Genomic DNA, 16047 nt, shown 5'->3' with positions numbered 1-16047 from the left:
ATAATTGAGTAGGCATCATCGTAAAACTCGTACCATAAGGGAAAGACTTGATGCAAAGGGTAAACATAGAGAAAGCTATAAATTACTGTCTCCAGAAAATGTTAAAAGGAGCCATTGATAAAAGTCGCTGAAATTTTAAGTATGGAGTCAATAGAAAAAGTTTCATTGTAATTACCAAAAAGAAAAAAATTAAAGGTGACTTAAGCTACTGCAATAACCAGTATAATACTGTGCTTTCCTACACTGATAGAAAAGTCTTCTCCTGTGCTATTTCAGGCAGAATAAAGGGATCGGCTGAAGTACAGGAGAACGGAAGATCATGTGCTGACCAGATTTAACTGAAGAAAACATTCACTTGAAACACAAAGAAACACCATTTATTATAACCTAGATTATACATGTAGATTTTAAGCTAACATTTGACTGTGTCCATCAGGATTGAGTCTGTAACATCTTGAAATGGCAGGGTAGGTTAGGGGAAGTAATAGCTTCATCCAGGATTTAGATAAAGATGCAGCTTACTTGATTAAAGTACACATAGATAAGATGAAAGTACACATTGATAAGATGAATACTCCTTCATGCAGACAATAGTGTCAAGTAGAGGTGCAGTCTTTTCCCTTTTGCTGTTTGGAGCAACCACTCATTTAACTGGGGAAAAAAAAAAAGTAGATGAGAAAAGGTTGACTCATGCAGAACATGCATGATGTTACTTAACAGAAATGACAGCTAAGTTATTTTGCAGATAACCTAGTTTCTAAATGGCACTTCAGCCATCCACAAGCAAGGGTCAAAAGGTAGCCCAGCATACACTGATGCACAAAGGAAAAATAACAGTAAGTTAAAACACAAAAAGACATAATGAGAACTGCAGCAATTTTCAACTCAAATATTGTGATACAGAAAACAAGTTGTATGCAAAACAAGCATCTTCATGTTGCATGGCAGTAAAATGTGAGCTAACATGATGTCTAGAAAGAAATAATGTTATACAGCAGCAAGACAGCAGCTGCATTTACCATCATAAAGAAGATTTAGGTGTTGATAAGCTACAGCATAAAACTGATCTATGAGTCTTCCACTGAAATTTTCTTTCCACCTTAACAGATAGATATGAAAGCTGGAAATCCACCAAAGGTACAGATGTCTAAAAGCTTTTGAAAGCCAATGCCTCAGGGAAATAGTAGGTTTTAAATGGAATGAATTTATAACAAATACTGAGACTCGTCAGGCAGTTGAACAACACTTAATCTCCTAAATTATCCAGAAATGAAGATGGAAATATCTAGGATATGTGGTAAGAATGAAGCCAGATCTGATGCCAGACTGTCTGCCATGGCAGGAACGCCTTGAGGCTGACTGCAGAACGTGTAAAAGGGGCTGACCGATATAATTCCTACATCAAGAAGTGCTTAGAGAGGGAAGCCTTGTGGGTGACTTAATAAAGTGGGGGACAGTCAAGGAGAAGGCCAGGTGGACAATAATTGGCAGTCTTGCACATGTTTGAAGCAACTGTTGGTACTGCGGGGGAAAAAATGTGAGCAGGGTGGCTATGAACACTTGGCAGACCTGTAAAATGATTTCAGGACTTCTGTCAGTACTGCTCCAGGCCTAATGACTAGAAAGTACATATTTTAATCCCAGAGTCCAAGCACGATCTATCACTTGCAACTGACAACTACAGCAAGCACTGCAATTTATGTAAACTCAGCACCACCCACAAATTTCAAAGATCAGCACACAAAGTGGTTTCTGCCTGTATGAGGAAGAAAACCACCAGGTTGTCTTCCTGCATCCGGTTGGAGGAAGTCAGTGATTGTCTGCTTGCAATAATAAGAGAAGGCATGTCTGCCGGGGCCTTTTCTTGTAGCAGAGTATTTTGGCTTCTGACCCAGCCAGTGCACTGCTGTTCTTAATTAGGCTGTGTCTTGACTGTATTAATATCCTGGCATGAAGCTATCTGGGATTTTGTACTTGTGCTTGCAGTTCTTTTGCACTGACCACACTTTCTCAACCTCTGGAACCGTGTCACCTGCGCTGTTATGCCAGTGACTTCCTCATCAACCACATCTGGCTGTTCCTAAACAGCCTCTTCCGGAGCACAGCAAACAGATGTGCTCACATGGCCCCAGGAAGACTCCTTACCTGCATAGCTTGTTTAAAGACTCATTTTGCATGTCTGCTGCTAGATGTCCCACAGCAAGCAGTGCTCCGCTGCACACCCACTGCTCTCTGGGGGCTGTTCAGGGGCTTCTTTCCTACTGTATATACTCATCTGTTTCTTTTTTCTCCTGGAGAAAGAGTGCCCTTTTAAAAAGGGAAGAGGGCTTCATTTGTGTTCATGCATCTGGACTGTCAGGTAATGAGTTAAAAACCTATCATTGTGTGTCTCCTGGTTCTGCCTATACCAAAAGCAAGGGTGGGATTTAGTGGCCTAAACATAGGCCACCTGGGCCATTTCTTCTGTTCAGTGGGCTCCTGCCTGAACGCAAGCTAGCCCCTCGGCGGGGAGAATGCCTCCTCTGTAGGACTTGCCAGCCCTGAGGAGGTGTCTCAGATGAACTGAGTAGTCTCAAATGGCACCAGGCGCTTGTGTTCAGGCAACTGAATTGGACCTGTTTACAGGGCCGAGAGCGCTGTACCTTCTAAAGAAACGAGTTTAAACCATGATTTGTTTGTTTCACTCCCTACCCTGCTGGAAGATAAGCCTCAATATGAGTTTTGAAGAGAGGAGATCACCTTAGTTTTCTAGTTCAAGCATGAGTGGGTGACATATCCTATATCGTGCCTTTATTCTCTCTGTGTGTAGAATGTCTTTTGCCGTAGCTACTGTGACCACTGTCTAGTTCATTGCTTCAAATGGTCTTCCAGAGTCTTGACAGTGAAATGAGATCTTTCAAATAATGAAAACCAGAAACTAAATTTCTCTGCCACAGCGTTATCTATAATGACTGAAAGCCATTGATTTGCTTTTGGAACTACTTCTGAATCTCATTTCATTGATGTTGCCTACCTCTCTGCTGATCTCTTCCTTCCTTAGAAAGAGCTTGCTTCCCAAACCTGTCTTGTCCCATGAGCATTTCTTTTACACTTTATTTATCTGTAATTTGTTAGACAGGTAAATCTGTAAAGTTTGGTCACAGGCCAGGTAAACTCATCAGGTTTTCTGTGGCAGGATAGTCGCTGAAGTAACCGGGTGTAAGCAATAGAGAAACTGATATGACAAAAGGTTGTACAGAATGGATTATGCAGCTTTTCAAACATATCTCCTTGTGTGCAAATCGTTTTTGCTGCTGTTTGTCACACACTAAAGGATTCAATCTTGAGAAGAGTTTAGAGCATGTTCTGTTAATGAATCCTGTGAAAACAGAACGTAGAAAGGTGTCACTGGGCAGGTCCTGACGGAGCTGACCTGCTGCGTATTTTTGTCACTTGAGGATAAGCTACCTCTCTGAGATGAATCTCATCCAGTGCTGGTGATTTAATCAGTTAGAGCAGTGGTAATCTAAAGGCATAGGTTATGTATGAAAAATATTGTATTATGTGGTAGATCATTGTTACAGCTTTCAAAATCTTCTGAAGAGAATTGTAATATTTTGGCAGGGGTTCAAAATTCTCTTTCCTACAGGAACAGGTTTTGCATTTTTTTCTCTAACATGTTGTTTTGAGGTTATATGGTAACATCTGTCAGAGCTATGCTAACCTCTGTCATCCAGCTGTTATAACTGTGGTATTTTCCTTCCTTTTCTTTCTCTTTCCTCTCCTTCTCTGCCTTTCTCCTCCCTCAGAAAAAAAAAAATCTCCTTTTATACTGAAACTTTAGGTGGAATGAAGTGGTTATAAAAGCATCTGTCAACACAGGAATAGTTTGCCAAGCCAAGTATTTGGGTTGGAAGTCATGCCTTCCCAACTGCTTGAAAACAGGAAGTATCTCTGTTAAGTGATGGATAGCTCTACTTTGCTGAGAGGAAGAAAAGGCTTTTTTTTTTCTTTTTCTTTTTCTTTTTTTTTTTTTTTTTGCCTCTGAGCTAATAAATGAGTTCTGCAGTTGTTCCATGTATGTAAAGACAGACTGCTACGTAAATGTGTATATGGATGCATACGTCTCTGCATGCGTGTGTGCATGTACATGTATATGTCTGTATGAATATGCAAACTAAAAAAAACCCCAAACCAACAACCCACTTTGTACATGATTGGTCCCTGTCAGAAGCCAGCCCAGGCACATCTTATCCCAGTGATTCCTGTAAAGCTCTCAAAATCTGTCAGAAACAGCCTGCAGGATTGCAACAGCTCCTGGGTGATTAATTGCCAAGAGAGTCTGGTTCCAGGTTCCATTACATGTAATTGTTATCTTTTCTAAAGGGGTTCTTTTATTAAACCTCCACCCCCCAGAAAGGGAAAAGAAAAAAAGAGCTGACATTCCTGAGGTTTTTCACCTCTTAGACAGGAGCATGGAGGACTCTCTTATATAAACATATACTGAAGAAGGTGTGTTACGTTGTTTATTAGCTGATGATAGATTTTTTTTTTCTTCAGTTAATTTTAACTTTACTGAAAATCATTTTATTAGAGATTGGGGAGGAAGAGCTGCCTAGCATTTAGAGTACAGGACAGGCAGTTTCAATTCCTTCTGCACAGCAAAACCTCTGTGCAACCCAGCAAGTTGCAAAGTACTAGATCACTCCTACTTCTTATTAACATTGCGGGAAAACAGCCAAAAGGCATCTTCTCTCCTCATACTAGTGCAGTAAGACTAATCAGATTTAACATGAGGTGAGAACAGGATCTTGTGTCTGAAATTGCCTTTGCAAAGCAAGACAGAGCAATAGGGCTGAGCTGAGATTCTGCCTCTGCATAGGCACACGGAGAGAATGGTAAGTGCATCTGAACGAGAAGAGGAAGAAAGGTTGGGTGTATTTTTGTTGTTGTTTTTATCTCTCAAAGAGTCTGTGGCTTGAAAATGTGTATCTGATTGTCCTGAGAGGATGTGCAGATTGTGGAGAATTTGCTGAATTGTTTCAGACCATAAAAATTTTTCTGAGACCAGACTGGCAAAGCAGAGGGGATGAGAGCTGGGTTTCACTGGCAGCGCCTCCCTGTCTTTTAGTACATTTAGCAGGCTAGATTTTGAGTTGAATTTCTGTGTTGCCAATCCAGAGTATCTGGAGTCATATCAGTAGTGTTGCTTGGATTTGTATTGCTGTTACTCGATTGAAAATGCGCTGTGTTACTGACAGTTTTAGACTTTTATAGACTGAGGCCAGGGCAAAGCTTGGTTCCTAGTGAGCACTGTACGTCTTTGTGCCAACTGGCTGATTTAACTGTTTGAAATATCAGAAATAAAGCATGGAGATACTGTTTCTGCAGCTGCAGAGTATCTGCCTGCAGATGTTTCTGCCAAGAGAAGTGACTGAAACTCTGTTTCTTGAGATATTTTAATCCTATCTGAACAAAACCACTTTGATATTGTCTGCATGGGCCAAGGAGCGCATTGTTCCTTACAGTTGTGTTTAAATGGTCTCACTGCTGCAGTGAAACAAGTCTCCTGAAGTTGTCTTTCTCTGTTGATTCCCCTTAAATTAGCTATATTAATCACATTCGGTCTGTGGCAAGACTGTGATGTACAGCTGTTGGAACAATGATGTTACTCTGATCTAAAAAGATCAGAATACTTCAGCCCTTCCAGCTTTGGGCTGGCTAGGAAATACAAGCCTGGCTTCTTGCACGGTTTTTCTGCTTCTGTATCCACAGCAGTTTCCTTAGAGGGTGGAGGAGCATTGGACCTGCCGTCCATCCCTCTGTCCTGCACCCGTTCTCTCTGCACAGCCAGCACTTCTGTCTGGCGCAGATATGTTGCCCATGCTGCAGGAGGGACTATGGGAAATGAGCTTAGGAGGAGGTAAGAGAAACATGCAGATGCAGAGTATGTTGTTCATACAAGTGACACCAACAGTTTCTGTTGATTCAGGATTGATTCACAACAGCTCTCGAAGTTTTGTTTTATAAGAAAAGATGAGTGTGTTATTTTTCTGCTAACTGGAACGATAGGTTAAATTTTGTTTTTCTGTAATAAATTAGGGGACTGATAGTTGAAATCGTTCCTGTTGGTAGCCAGCAAGAAAGTAATTTCAGAAGATACAATAAATTATATGGAAAAGTTTCCCTTTGTTGGTGAGATAAACTGGAAGTGGGTAAAAATCGGTGGTTGAAGTACAGAAGGATTAAATAATGGTCTTACACCTGGAGGATAAGAAAAGTCAGTAGATGAATCCTACTCAAGCATGGGCATTTGACTGCCTACCTGTAAAGGGTAGCTTACGTTCTTATTTTTCAGATGGTTAACTCTCTGTATCGTTTCACCTTGGTTTTGACTCCAATGATATGAACAGTTTCCCTGTTCAAGCTGATTTACTACTTGTCAATGTGTTAAACTATATGTTTGTTCTCTGCCTTTAATTATTACTTATGGTTAGTGCCTAAGTGAAATGTTGATGCTGCGCTCACGGTTCCTCACTGAGTGCTGCCACTTGATAGTGCACATTCTTCCTGAACACCTGCTGTCAAACGTATCATGTCTTTTCTTGTCAACTTGCACAATGCTCCAGGTCTTGAGCAAGAGTGACATGACAAAAGGCTTGTACAACCTGATTTTTAGAAATCTATGTGGAAGGTGAAGTCTTTGTGTAGGGATTGATAATAGGGGAATGGAGCATTTTGTGGGAGCTCGTTTCCAATAGTATCTAACAAAATTCTGTTTGTGAATACAGCTTTTAAGGTAGTAGGTATTATGCAGGTTAAAGAAGCAAACTGCTCCACCCTGAGAGCAACTGTAGATGTTGTGTAATGAGAACAGAGAATAATCTGCACAAATCTTGGGAGGGGTATGAGGGTGGCGACCAACAAACAAGTCATCAAAGAGGGGAACTGGTTAGAGACGTTGGCATGTGCTGAAGGTGGTGACAGATGTTGGCAGAGAGAGGAAGAAGGTGGAGAGGAGGAAGAGTGTGGGGAAAGGGGCTCCTGGCAAGAGAGAAAACAGTATCACTTGGCTCAAGAGCCTGTAATTACAAGACTCCAACCTTGTGACAGCAAGTAAATGTGTCACTTGACACAGAGGAGCTTGAGGTTGTTTTTTGGGACAGCCCATGTCAGATGGATAGGGGAATAAAAACCTTGTAGAACAGTAACATTTAACTACCCATTGGACTACAATTTTCAGGTGCTTAACAGTGATGCTTTTAACATCTTCCCTCCCTGCCTTCCCCCCTCAGCACCTTCTAGTTGTCCTAATAATCCACAGCTGCAAAAAGCCTCTAGTTGCACATCCAACAAACAGAATAGATGGGCTTCCTGTACCTGAAACTTTCAGAGATGCTAAAATGCCAAGGGCTCCCTGGTCCGTTGCGTGGAGCGCGAGACTTACTGTCTTGCAGAATAAGGAGGAAAAGATTAGGCGCTGAGTTGAGCCTCACAGTGTAGGAGAAGCACCTTCAGAGGAGCGAGAGTTCGCTCCTGCAAGGGAGAAACGTGGTGGCAGCAAAAGGCCCTTTCACAGTTGTTAACAAATTCACTTCCTCAGCACTATCTTTCACCCTAATACTTTCCTCACTTGCAATTCCTCTGTCCTAACATGTGGGCAAGAAAAGATCTCACAAACAGTTATTCCTTAAATAGACTACAGGAAGAATAAGACTTACTTTTAAATGCTTTGCATATGGTCACATACTGTAATGATGACAATCGAAAGATTTGCCTTACCAAATTAGATTACAAGATATAAAATACCTCTTATATTCAGGAGTTCATGTAAGTGGGGACCACAGCTGGGTTAATAAATAGCTATTGTTAATTTAAGTTAGAAGGATTTAGTTACAAAGGAAACAGATTGTTCTGTTATTTCCAGTTCTCTCATTTTCATCTGTGGTCTAATCCCAATGGACTCCAAAGGCAGGACTAAACTCCTTTTAGTTGCATTTTTTAGGTTCTATATAAAAAAGTACTTGAAAGGAAATATCTTAAATTTAGTATAAAAATCTGTTCCTACTCGTGACGATTCATTGCAGCAGAGAACGCTCCGCAACGTTGATTCTCCAGATTAACTTCTGTTACCTGCTGAACCTCCTTGCTCTCTCTTACACACCTGAATAAGCAGTTTACTGAGCAGCTTATGTTTTGCTGTGCAAGTTACATTTTGATAATGAAAATTTTGTCAAAGTTTACCATATTTCCGGAATTATATATATTTTTTCTAATGCTAGGCTACCTTCTTGCACTACATATTTATTCAGGTTTATTTTAAGAGCCTATCAAGAAAATATTGATGAGTGTAGACATGGTTGCAGAAGCCCGTCAGTCTGCAAGTTATTTTTTCAGTCCCTTAGAAAACTCATCAGCTGTGTATGCTTCCAGCAGCGTTGTTACAGTTCTGGGTTGTTTGACAATGTAATTCTTGAAATGGCTAAGCGTCCTTTGAAAAAGCTAACTAAAGATGGATGATTAAAAAACAAAACAAAAGAAGAGAAGAAGAAGAAAATTAGCAAAGCCCTAAGGTTAATTTTAGTCCATTCTTAACAGGAACCACAAATATTTTTCTGGCTTTACATATTTAAGGTTTCTTTCCTGAAATAATTATCTTCATAACTGCACACAAAATACACATTTTTATATCAGCTCTCTTTTCCAATGATATATTTTGAAGTAATGCTCTATTTTAATTACTGAAGAATTTAAGCATTTCTTTTTGAAAGGGGAGTAGTTTCTTCTTAATTAAAATAGGTTGCTACTATTGATGATATTATGTATTACTTGATGATTAGCTCACTTTCCTGAACCCTGCTGCTCCCCTCAAGAATGCTGTTTATGCTTGGCATTAGTAACCTTTCAGTGTATGTGCACTCAGACCCCTTTCATAACTGTTGTGGTAACAAAAAAAAAATTACATAAACTTGCAAAAGAATTGCTTAATGGTATGAAGTATTCTGGTTTCTACCAAAACCCCAGTTACTTAATTTTGTGCCATTCCTGGCCCACATAAATTATGCAACCCTCACATCTCCACTCAGTGAATTATGTAGCTCTGCACACACATCAATTAATTTTGGCCCCATCAACTTCCCACCTTCTGTGCGTTTCTAGCCTCAAATCAGTTCTGCATCTCCCAGCCGCAAGCAGTTAATTTTGTGCTCCCAACAGCTCGTATCTGCCTGAACCTGCAGCCTCACTTAAACTCTTCACCCTCCCCCACCTGCCTCTCCTCTGCCTTGCTCCTCCCGCTGCTCTGGGCTTATCTTCTTGAATTTCTCCTCTTCCAGCTCAGCAGTGAGGGTCAGCTCCAGGCGGCTTTGCCTCCCACCTGCGTTCAGCTCAGGATCCCAACAGCAGCTGGGCCCGCTGTGGCCTGAGAGGAGAGGGTCCAGTCCAGAAGAAACCTCAGTATGCTTATCACTCTCCGTCCAATTTCCAAAGAGCGAGCTGCAAGACTGAAGCTCCATCTTCTGGAATGGCCTGTGAAAGTCATAGCATACTGGAAGCAACCACCTCCAAAACGCTGCTAGTGAGGAAGCTTGCATTACGCATCACCCCACTAAGACGAGAAATAACTCTTAGATCTGTAAATAAGTAGCATGGAGGAAAAACCTGTTGCCAACATCCATCAAACTCAATGCTCCCTTCAGCAACAGAAATAATCGTGACCTGGACCTTGGTGTTAAAGCTGACACCAGCACTGCAGGTATCCACAACCGTAGCACAATGGACTTCCCTAAGCAATGCAGAAAGAGCTAATTTTCCTCCAGAAGAAACATCAATAACCAGAGTGCGAGTATGTCAAGAAGAGATATCTTGTTCCCTTACCAGTAACTTGACAGCCTCTACATGCAGGATAATTCTGACTCTAGGCATTATTATGGCCAAAAAAGAAAAGCTGAGTCCATGAGGAGCATGCAGAGACCAAAAACCTCACCATATAACCTGAGAGGGTGATGTGCTGTGCCACAGATGAGAGTGGCCTCGACTTTCCTTTGCTCTCTGGTTGCCCTCAGACAACGGGGCAGCGCAGTAGCTCTGAAATCCATCCACAGACCTGTCACTGAGTCTAGCTCTCCAGTAGGGTCGGGCTGGTCAAGACAGGCCCCTTCCTCACCATCTCCCTCCATTCTTAATACCTCAGGAATACAGCAGGGAGGGAGATCAGCAGATTCCCGAGGGAAGAGAGCTGTGACAGTGGCATGAGGCATGGACGAGCTGTGTCCAGGGACTGTCGGAGCCACAGGAGCTCCTTGCCTGAGTGGACGGTCACGAGGGCTAGTAGGGACCAATACTCAGGGTCAGAGAATACCCTCAGTCAAATCTTTCTCTGGAGGTAGGAGGGAATTTGACTCCTCTCTCAAATGAGGTTACAGAATGTTTCCTCTCCTCTCCTTTTTGTATGTGTCTATTTAAGCAGCTAGCACTACAGAGGCTCACTTGTGCTTTTCTTGTACGGTTCCCAGCACATCTGGCTGTCTTGGATAGGGTCCCTAGGCCTGGCTGTAGCAAAAAGTAATGATAGTGTGTTTTAAACTTGGGCCTCCAGCTAAGACTATATATAAAACACAAAGCATTTGGGAGAAACTGGAGGAAATACAGTTTTAAGTAACTGTTTGAGGAAAAAAAAAAATTCGCTCTTTTACATCTGCAATTCTACTTTGTATGAGTGGGTGCTCCATCGTGCTGAATGACGCATCTTAGCATTCAAAAGCTTATTTAATATAGTGAAGAACTTGATCCCAGCTGATTGGAACCTCCTTTTAATCAAACACTTTTCCTGTCCCACTTACACAACAACTATGGTCATTCATTAGTATTAAGCTAAACTGTCTCTAGAAAATGTTCTAATTAGCTAGGCTTCCTGATTAAACCTGCCTCTTTTAAAAAGAGGCACACCACTGTGTGTCATGTGGACATTTCATATTTCTTCTAAATAATAGAATTAGCTATGGGCATTTCCTTAAGAGCATGCAGAATACAATTGCAGTATAATTCGTCTCCCTCCAAGCCTAGTCTTGAAACATGCAAATTTCTCTTTCAAGTGTTTTGGCAAAAAAAGGGCAACATCCTAATGTACGTGTGATTTAGACACTGAATTATGAACTGGCTGAGTTATCATTAGTGGGTTGAGTTCTTAGGTGAATGTATGAAGAGTGCTGTGGAAAGTAGCACGGTCCCCTGAGGGACATATCAATGTATGGCTTGCTTCTCACACTTGTTCATAAGCATCCAGCATTGGCTACTGTCAGAGACAGGATGCTGGGCTAGCTGTGGACCCTTTAGTCTTCCACAACCTTGTAATATTTGTATATGGCCCAATGGAGCACACTGTAGTGCCATGCGCTATAGCTGAGCGATTTCATGTTCTGTTTTAAAAATAACAAGACAGCTCTTAACATTCAGGATACATTTTTCCACTCTGAAGCACCACAACAGTCTTTTTAAAGAAACCCTAGGAAGGGTGTTAACTTGATCAATGCTGTGCAGGAAGGAAAGCTCTTTCCTACTATTTTTTCAGCATGACTTTCACTGACATGATCAGGCTGGGAAAAGACTTATTGGCTGACAGCCCAGGACAGCCATGCAATATCTCTAGTCATCTGGAACTCAAACTACTCTGCCCAAGGGAGAACCATAACATAAAAACAATTTAGGTTACATGCTGAATCTTATAAACATTGTTCAGTTTTTAAAAAATAGTTTAAATACTATTTATGTGCATGCACTGTGCACAGTTTTTCTCAAATGTCAAGTAAGGAAGGCTCAGGAAGGTTTCTAGTTTTTTAATGTAGAAGGTTTTCAAAACTTGTGGGCATTTTTAGAAAAATAGGGAAATGAGCTTCCTCCCATCTCATAAATTTACAAGATAGCTTCTCCTACGTATCTTATATACACATTTTATATATAGATAATGTTTACTTTTTGACCTAGTCCAGAAACCATAGAATCATAGAAATGTTGGTTGGAAGGGACTTCTGGAGGCCTTGTAGTTCACCCTCCCGCTCAGCATGGGACCGTGGCCAACACTAGATTGGGGAGGGCTTGGCTGTGTCTAGCTGAGTCTCAAAAACCTCAGTGCCGGAGACTCCACAGCCTCCCTGGTGACCTGCCCCAGGGCTGCCCTTCTCTTCCAGAGAAGAAATTTTTTCTTGTGTCCAGTCTGATCCTTCCAGCTGCAGTTTGTGGCCGTTGCCCCTTGTTATGTTGCCTGTCACTGCTGCTGAGAGTTGGAACTGTCACTCCTGCAGCCTCCTCTTCAAGTAGTTGTAGCCTCCTATTAGGTTTCCCCGTAGCCTCGTTTTCACCAGACTAAACAAACCCAGGTGCCTCAGTTTCTCCTCACAGGCCATGCGCTCCAAACCCCAGACCACTGTGGTAATAAATCCTTACTAAGACAAAATTCCAAGGGCTTTCTGTGCGAGTGTTGGATGAATGGCTCAAGTTCGGCCCATAATTTGACTTGGACATTTGGCAAACTTAAGGGCTCTTACTAATAGTTCTGTCTTAGAAAAAATAAGCAGAATGCTTGCCTTTAAGGGAATTTTGACTGTTTTTATCTTTACATTTTAGATGGAACCGTATATTTTTTCTCACTTAGGTGATTTCTAGTTAGTTTAACACGTTTACTTCTCTTGCTATTAATCTGCTTTCGGGTGCTGTAAAAATGTGTGATCTTAGTAACCCTGTGAAACCAAAGTGCAAGGGCAAGTATACATGTATGAAACTGCAAAATTGAGGCCTTCACTTGTAACTGTCTTCTTGGTTGAATTTTCAGCTGTTCTGTGGCACAGGTGAAGGAAAAAAAGAGGTTTTCTAACAGTTCAAAGCTGATGCTAAAATATATTAAGCTATAGTGCTTTTGCAAGTGTATTTTTTTCTAACTTCAAATTGAGCACTACTTGCCTCTGTCTGTCATTCCTTTATTGTGCATAAAAAGCTGTCAGAGAAATCTTTTTTTCTGGAAGTTTGTACAGCTCTAATAATTTGAAGTAAAACAAAGGGATATAGAAGGTAAGCTTCACTTTAAAAAAAACTTCTTGTCTTGATTCAAGATCTGAATTTGGGTTATGTCCATTGCTACCTGTCCTGTTGCCAAGTTCTAACATTCCAGCACACCTTGTAACAAGTCTAAAATTATTATTTTAGGAAAATGATTATAATTTCTTTGTGATGTCTTTTTTTCCATAAACTGGTATTTCATAAGCTAAATGGCATTATTGTCTCTTCAGTGACTGATCCATTCTAACATAGGAGAATAACTCCTCTTAACAAATAGAAGAATTGTTCTTGTGCAGTTTCTTGGTTTTGCTGAAATTGTTGGTTGTTTTTTTATTGTTGTTATTTTTAATTGAGTTACGATTTTTACCTCATTGCTGTGATGTTTCATTTGTATGTTTTCATTGTAGGCCTTGCTGAGACCAGGGAGAATAGACAGAATCATCTACGTGCCTCTGCCCGATGCGGCCACTCGTGCGGAGATCTTCAAACTTCATTTTCAGTCCATGCCAGTCAGCAATGAAATCTGCTTAACAGAGCTCGTTCAGAATACGCAGAAGTATTCAGGAGCAGAGGTAAAATTTTCTGTATTGGTACTGGCCATGAAGTCAATGCACCAAGTAGGGTCTTGAAAATTGGTTTTGGGTTGCATCCCTTCCAGTCTTGTCAAAGGGAGGGGTGGGGGGATTATAAAAGGAAATGTTTGAGAAAATACGGTATGACTTCTGTGTTTCTACTCAGAAAGCAATACAATCTAGGGCTTTTTTTTCCACAGAGATCTGCATCAGAGTGTTGTTTCCAGGGAAAAGGCCTCTTCAAGGGTGATCCTGAGTAAGATCACAGGTGGCTTCCTTAAGGATGTGCTGCCAGGAGGAATGAAGGGAGGCGGGGGACAAGCCAGGGGAAGGTACAGGCTGTCCAGACAGTTCACTGTCGCCTCCCTGCAGCTCCGGGGATCTTTGGCGTTTGGGACTGTGGCTTAGAGCCTTAGCTGGAGGGAGGAGAGAAGCAATTATGAAACAGTCTAAGGGAATCTGTAAGGGAGTCTCGGGTCTCTTCAAGGGCTCCGCGTTTTTCTACTCCACATAACCAAGAGCTCCCAGCAGCTGTTATTATACAGCTCAGCACCATTAGTAAATCAGCTTCTGACTATGAACGTCAGGCAATTATTTCCTGTCCTGTGTATAGGGAGAAACTTTTTCAGGTGATGCTGCCTGGCAGTTACAATAAACACTGATATGTGAGTGGTCACCACTCTGTTCCCTGCATATTTATTCATGTCGGCGTCTCTGCAAAATATTTCATTCTTTCCTCATTTGGATTAATTGAAGGTAATTATATTACTTCAAACATTCTAAGAATGGTATTAAGGTTGCCACTTACAGCTTTTAAAGATATGAAATACCAGAATTAAAGTTTCCACCTTACCATAGCCAGTCCTAGTGTGCGTATTATTGTACCATCTTTAATAAATAGTCACCCTTTAATCACGTAGTCTCCTTTGCCGTAGCAGAGTAGAGAATGTAATGTGCTTACCTCAGCTCCTCCATCTTTCTGTGTGCTGTTCATCGGGGCAGGGAAATAAGCTAAGCTTTTGTCTTGGTCCAAAAGACAGGGTGACTGTGGGGTATTTGTGCGCCTGATGTAGCACTGAATGGCCCTTCTCAACTGGCCAGTCATTGTACGTGCTGTGTGACTTCCAGGCAGGAATTTTGCTCATTTAACTAGCTATTATATAAATGCTGGTGTGTTTTTAAAATGGTGCATTGCTTACTAGTAACCTCTGGCTGGTGAGGGCACTGCTGTGGGTGCTACAGAGGCCACTCTCCAGGCTACAGGAATGGGGTCAGCCCTTGCCATATGCAGCAGCAGTCTCTGGAGTGGCCTCCAGGGCTGTTCGAGGAAAATATGTACAGGCTAGATGTGAGACCAAAATAAAATCCACGACAGGTTTCCTCCTCAGCAGCACAGGCCAAATTGCGCTCTGGGAATGAGCGAAAGAGGGTTGTGTAGTGAGTGAAGCTGTCATGTGTAGGACATTTATTTGCCCCAGAACATGGGATCTCATAATGAAAAAAAGACAATAATTAACTTCTTATTGCAGGCTTAAATATTGGTCTGGGATACTATGCAGTTCTACTGCTTCCTTTGGTGTGGAGGAATGAGTCGAAACAGTACTGTATTTTCACCTGGATGCCATATTTTGCCATCCTGGGAAAATTTATCTGCCAAGTTATAAGCCTTCAAAAATACAAATATAAACCAATCCTATCTTGTATATGGAAACTATCTCATTACCAGGCAACAACTGTAATGCTTGTGTTTCAGCAGTTCCAAGCATATGGGGGTTTTCTTTGGATCTGGGTCAGCTGAGGCTCCAGTGGTGAATTCCTATGCTTAGCTGATGATGAGTAGCAAATGTCTTCGTGCTGGCTCTGTACAAACCAAAAATAAGTTAATGGGTCATTGTGTGCAGCTACAGACTAGGTGCAGGGGGAAGAACTGCCTATTTCTAATATGACATTTATCAGAAATTGTATTGGTACCTTACCTTTCTTTTAAATCATTCAAAGAATTGTAATAATTCAGATGTAGAGAGTGAATACAGAAGGAATCTCAGTCAGTATTCATTGGAAGAATATATAAAGAGTCTTGACAGCTGGCGCGCACAGCGGCCAGTTTCATTAAAGCCTTTTCTTCCTAGTGTCTCCAGTTTCCCAGCTTTACAAATAGTTTCCGCTCATGAATGGCAAGTTCAAATTCCACTGTTATACCCTTTGTTTAGAAGAAGAAATGGAAAATACTTGGTTTTGTGACTACAAGATGCTGTATAAATAGTAAGTTTCATGTAAGGAGATGTTGAATCATCCTAAAATGAGCTGAATAAACAGTGAGTAAAGTGGATAGTTTAGTATGCATCTGGCTTCCAACCTGGCATTTTTTCAGAGCATATATTCATCTATTTTGGCCTGTCATCACTTACGATCACTTGTCTCTGTTCACCTGCTATATGCATGTTTC

General features: G+C 41.3%; 1 protein-coding gene across 9 annotated transcripts in view; it reads left to right on the top strand.

Annotated features, from left to right (window-relative positions):
• Positions 1-16047, top strand: part of AFG2A (AFG2 AAA ATPase homolog A) — a 208853-nt gene that overhangs the window by 156562 nt on the left and 36244 nt on the right. For all 9 annotated transcript variants that reach the window (XR_011140844.1, XM_068941621.1, XM_068941624.1 and 6 more), the window contains one exon: positions 13437-13601. Coding sequence is in view for 8 of the 9 variants with exons in the window: in XM_068941621.1 (XP_068797722.1) it covers positions 13437-13601 (165 nt within the window). In the remaining variant the exon portion in view is untranslated. The remainder of the gene's footprint in view (positions 1-13436; positions 13602-16047) is intronic.

The sequence above is a fragment of the Struthio camelus genome, chromosome 4 (genome assembly GCF_040807025.1).
Source record: "Struthio camelus isolate bStrCam1 chromosome 4, bStrCam1.hap1, whole genome shotgun sequence".
Classification (NCBI taxonomy): Eukaryota; Metazoa; Chordata; class Aves; order Struthioniformes; family Struthionidae; genus Struthio; species Struthio camelus.
The sequence above is the reverse complement of the archived record's forward strand: the minus strand, read 5'-3'. Positions and strand labels throughout refer to the sequence as shown.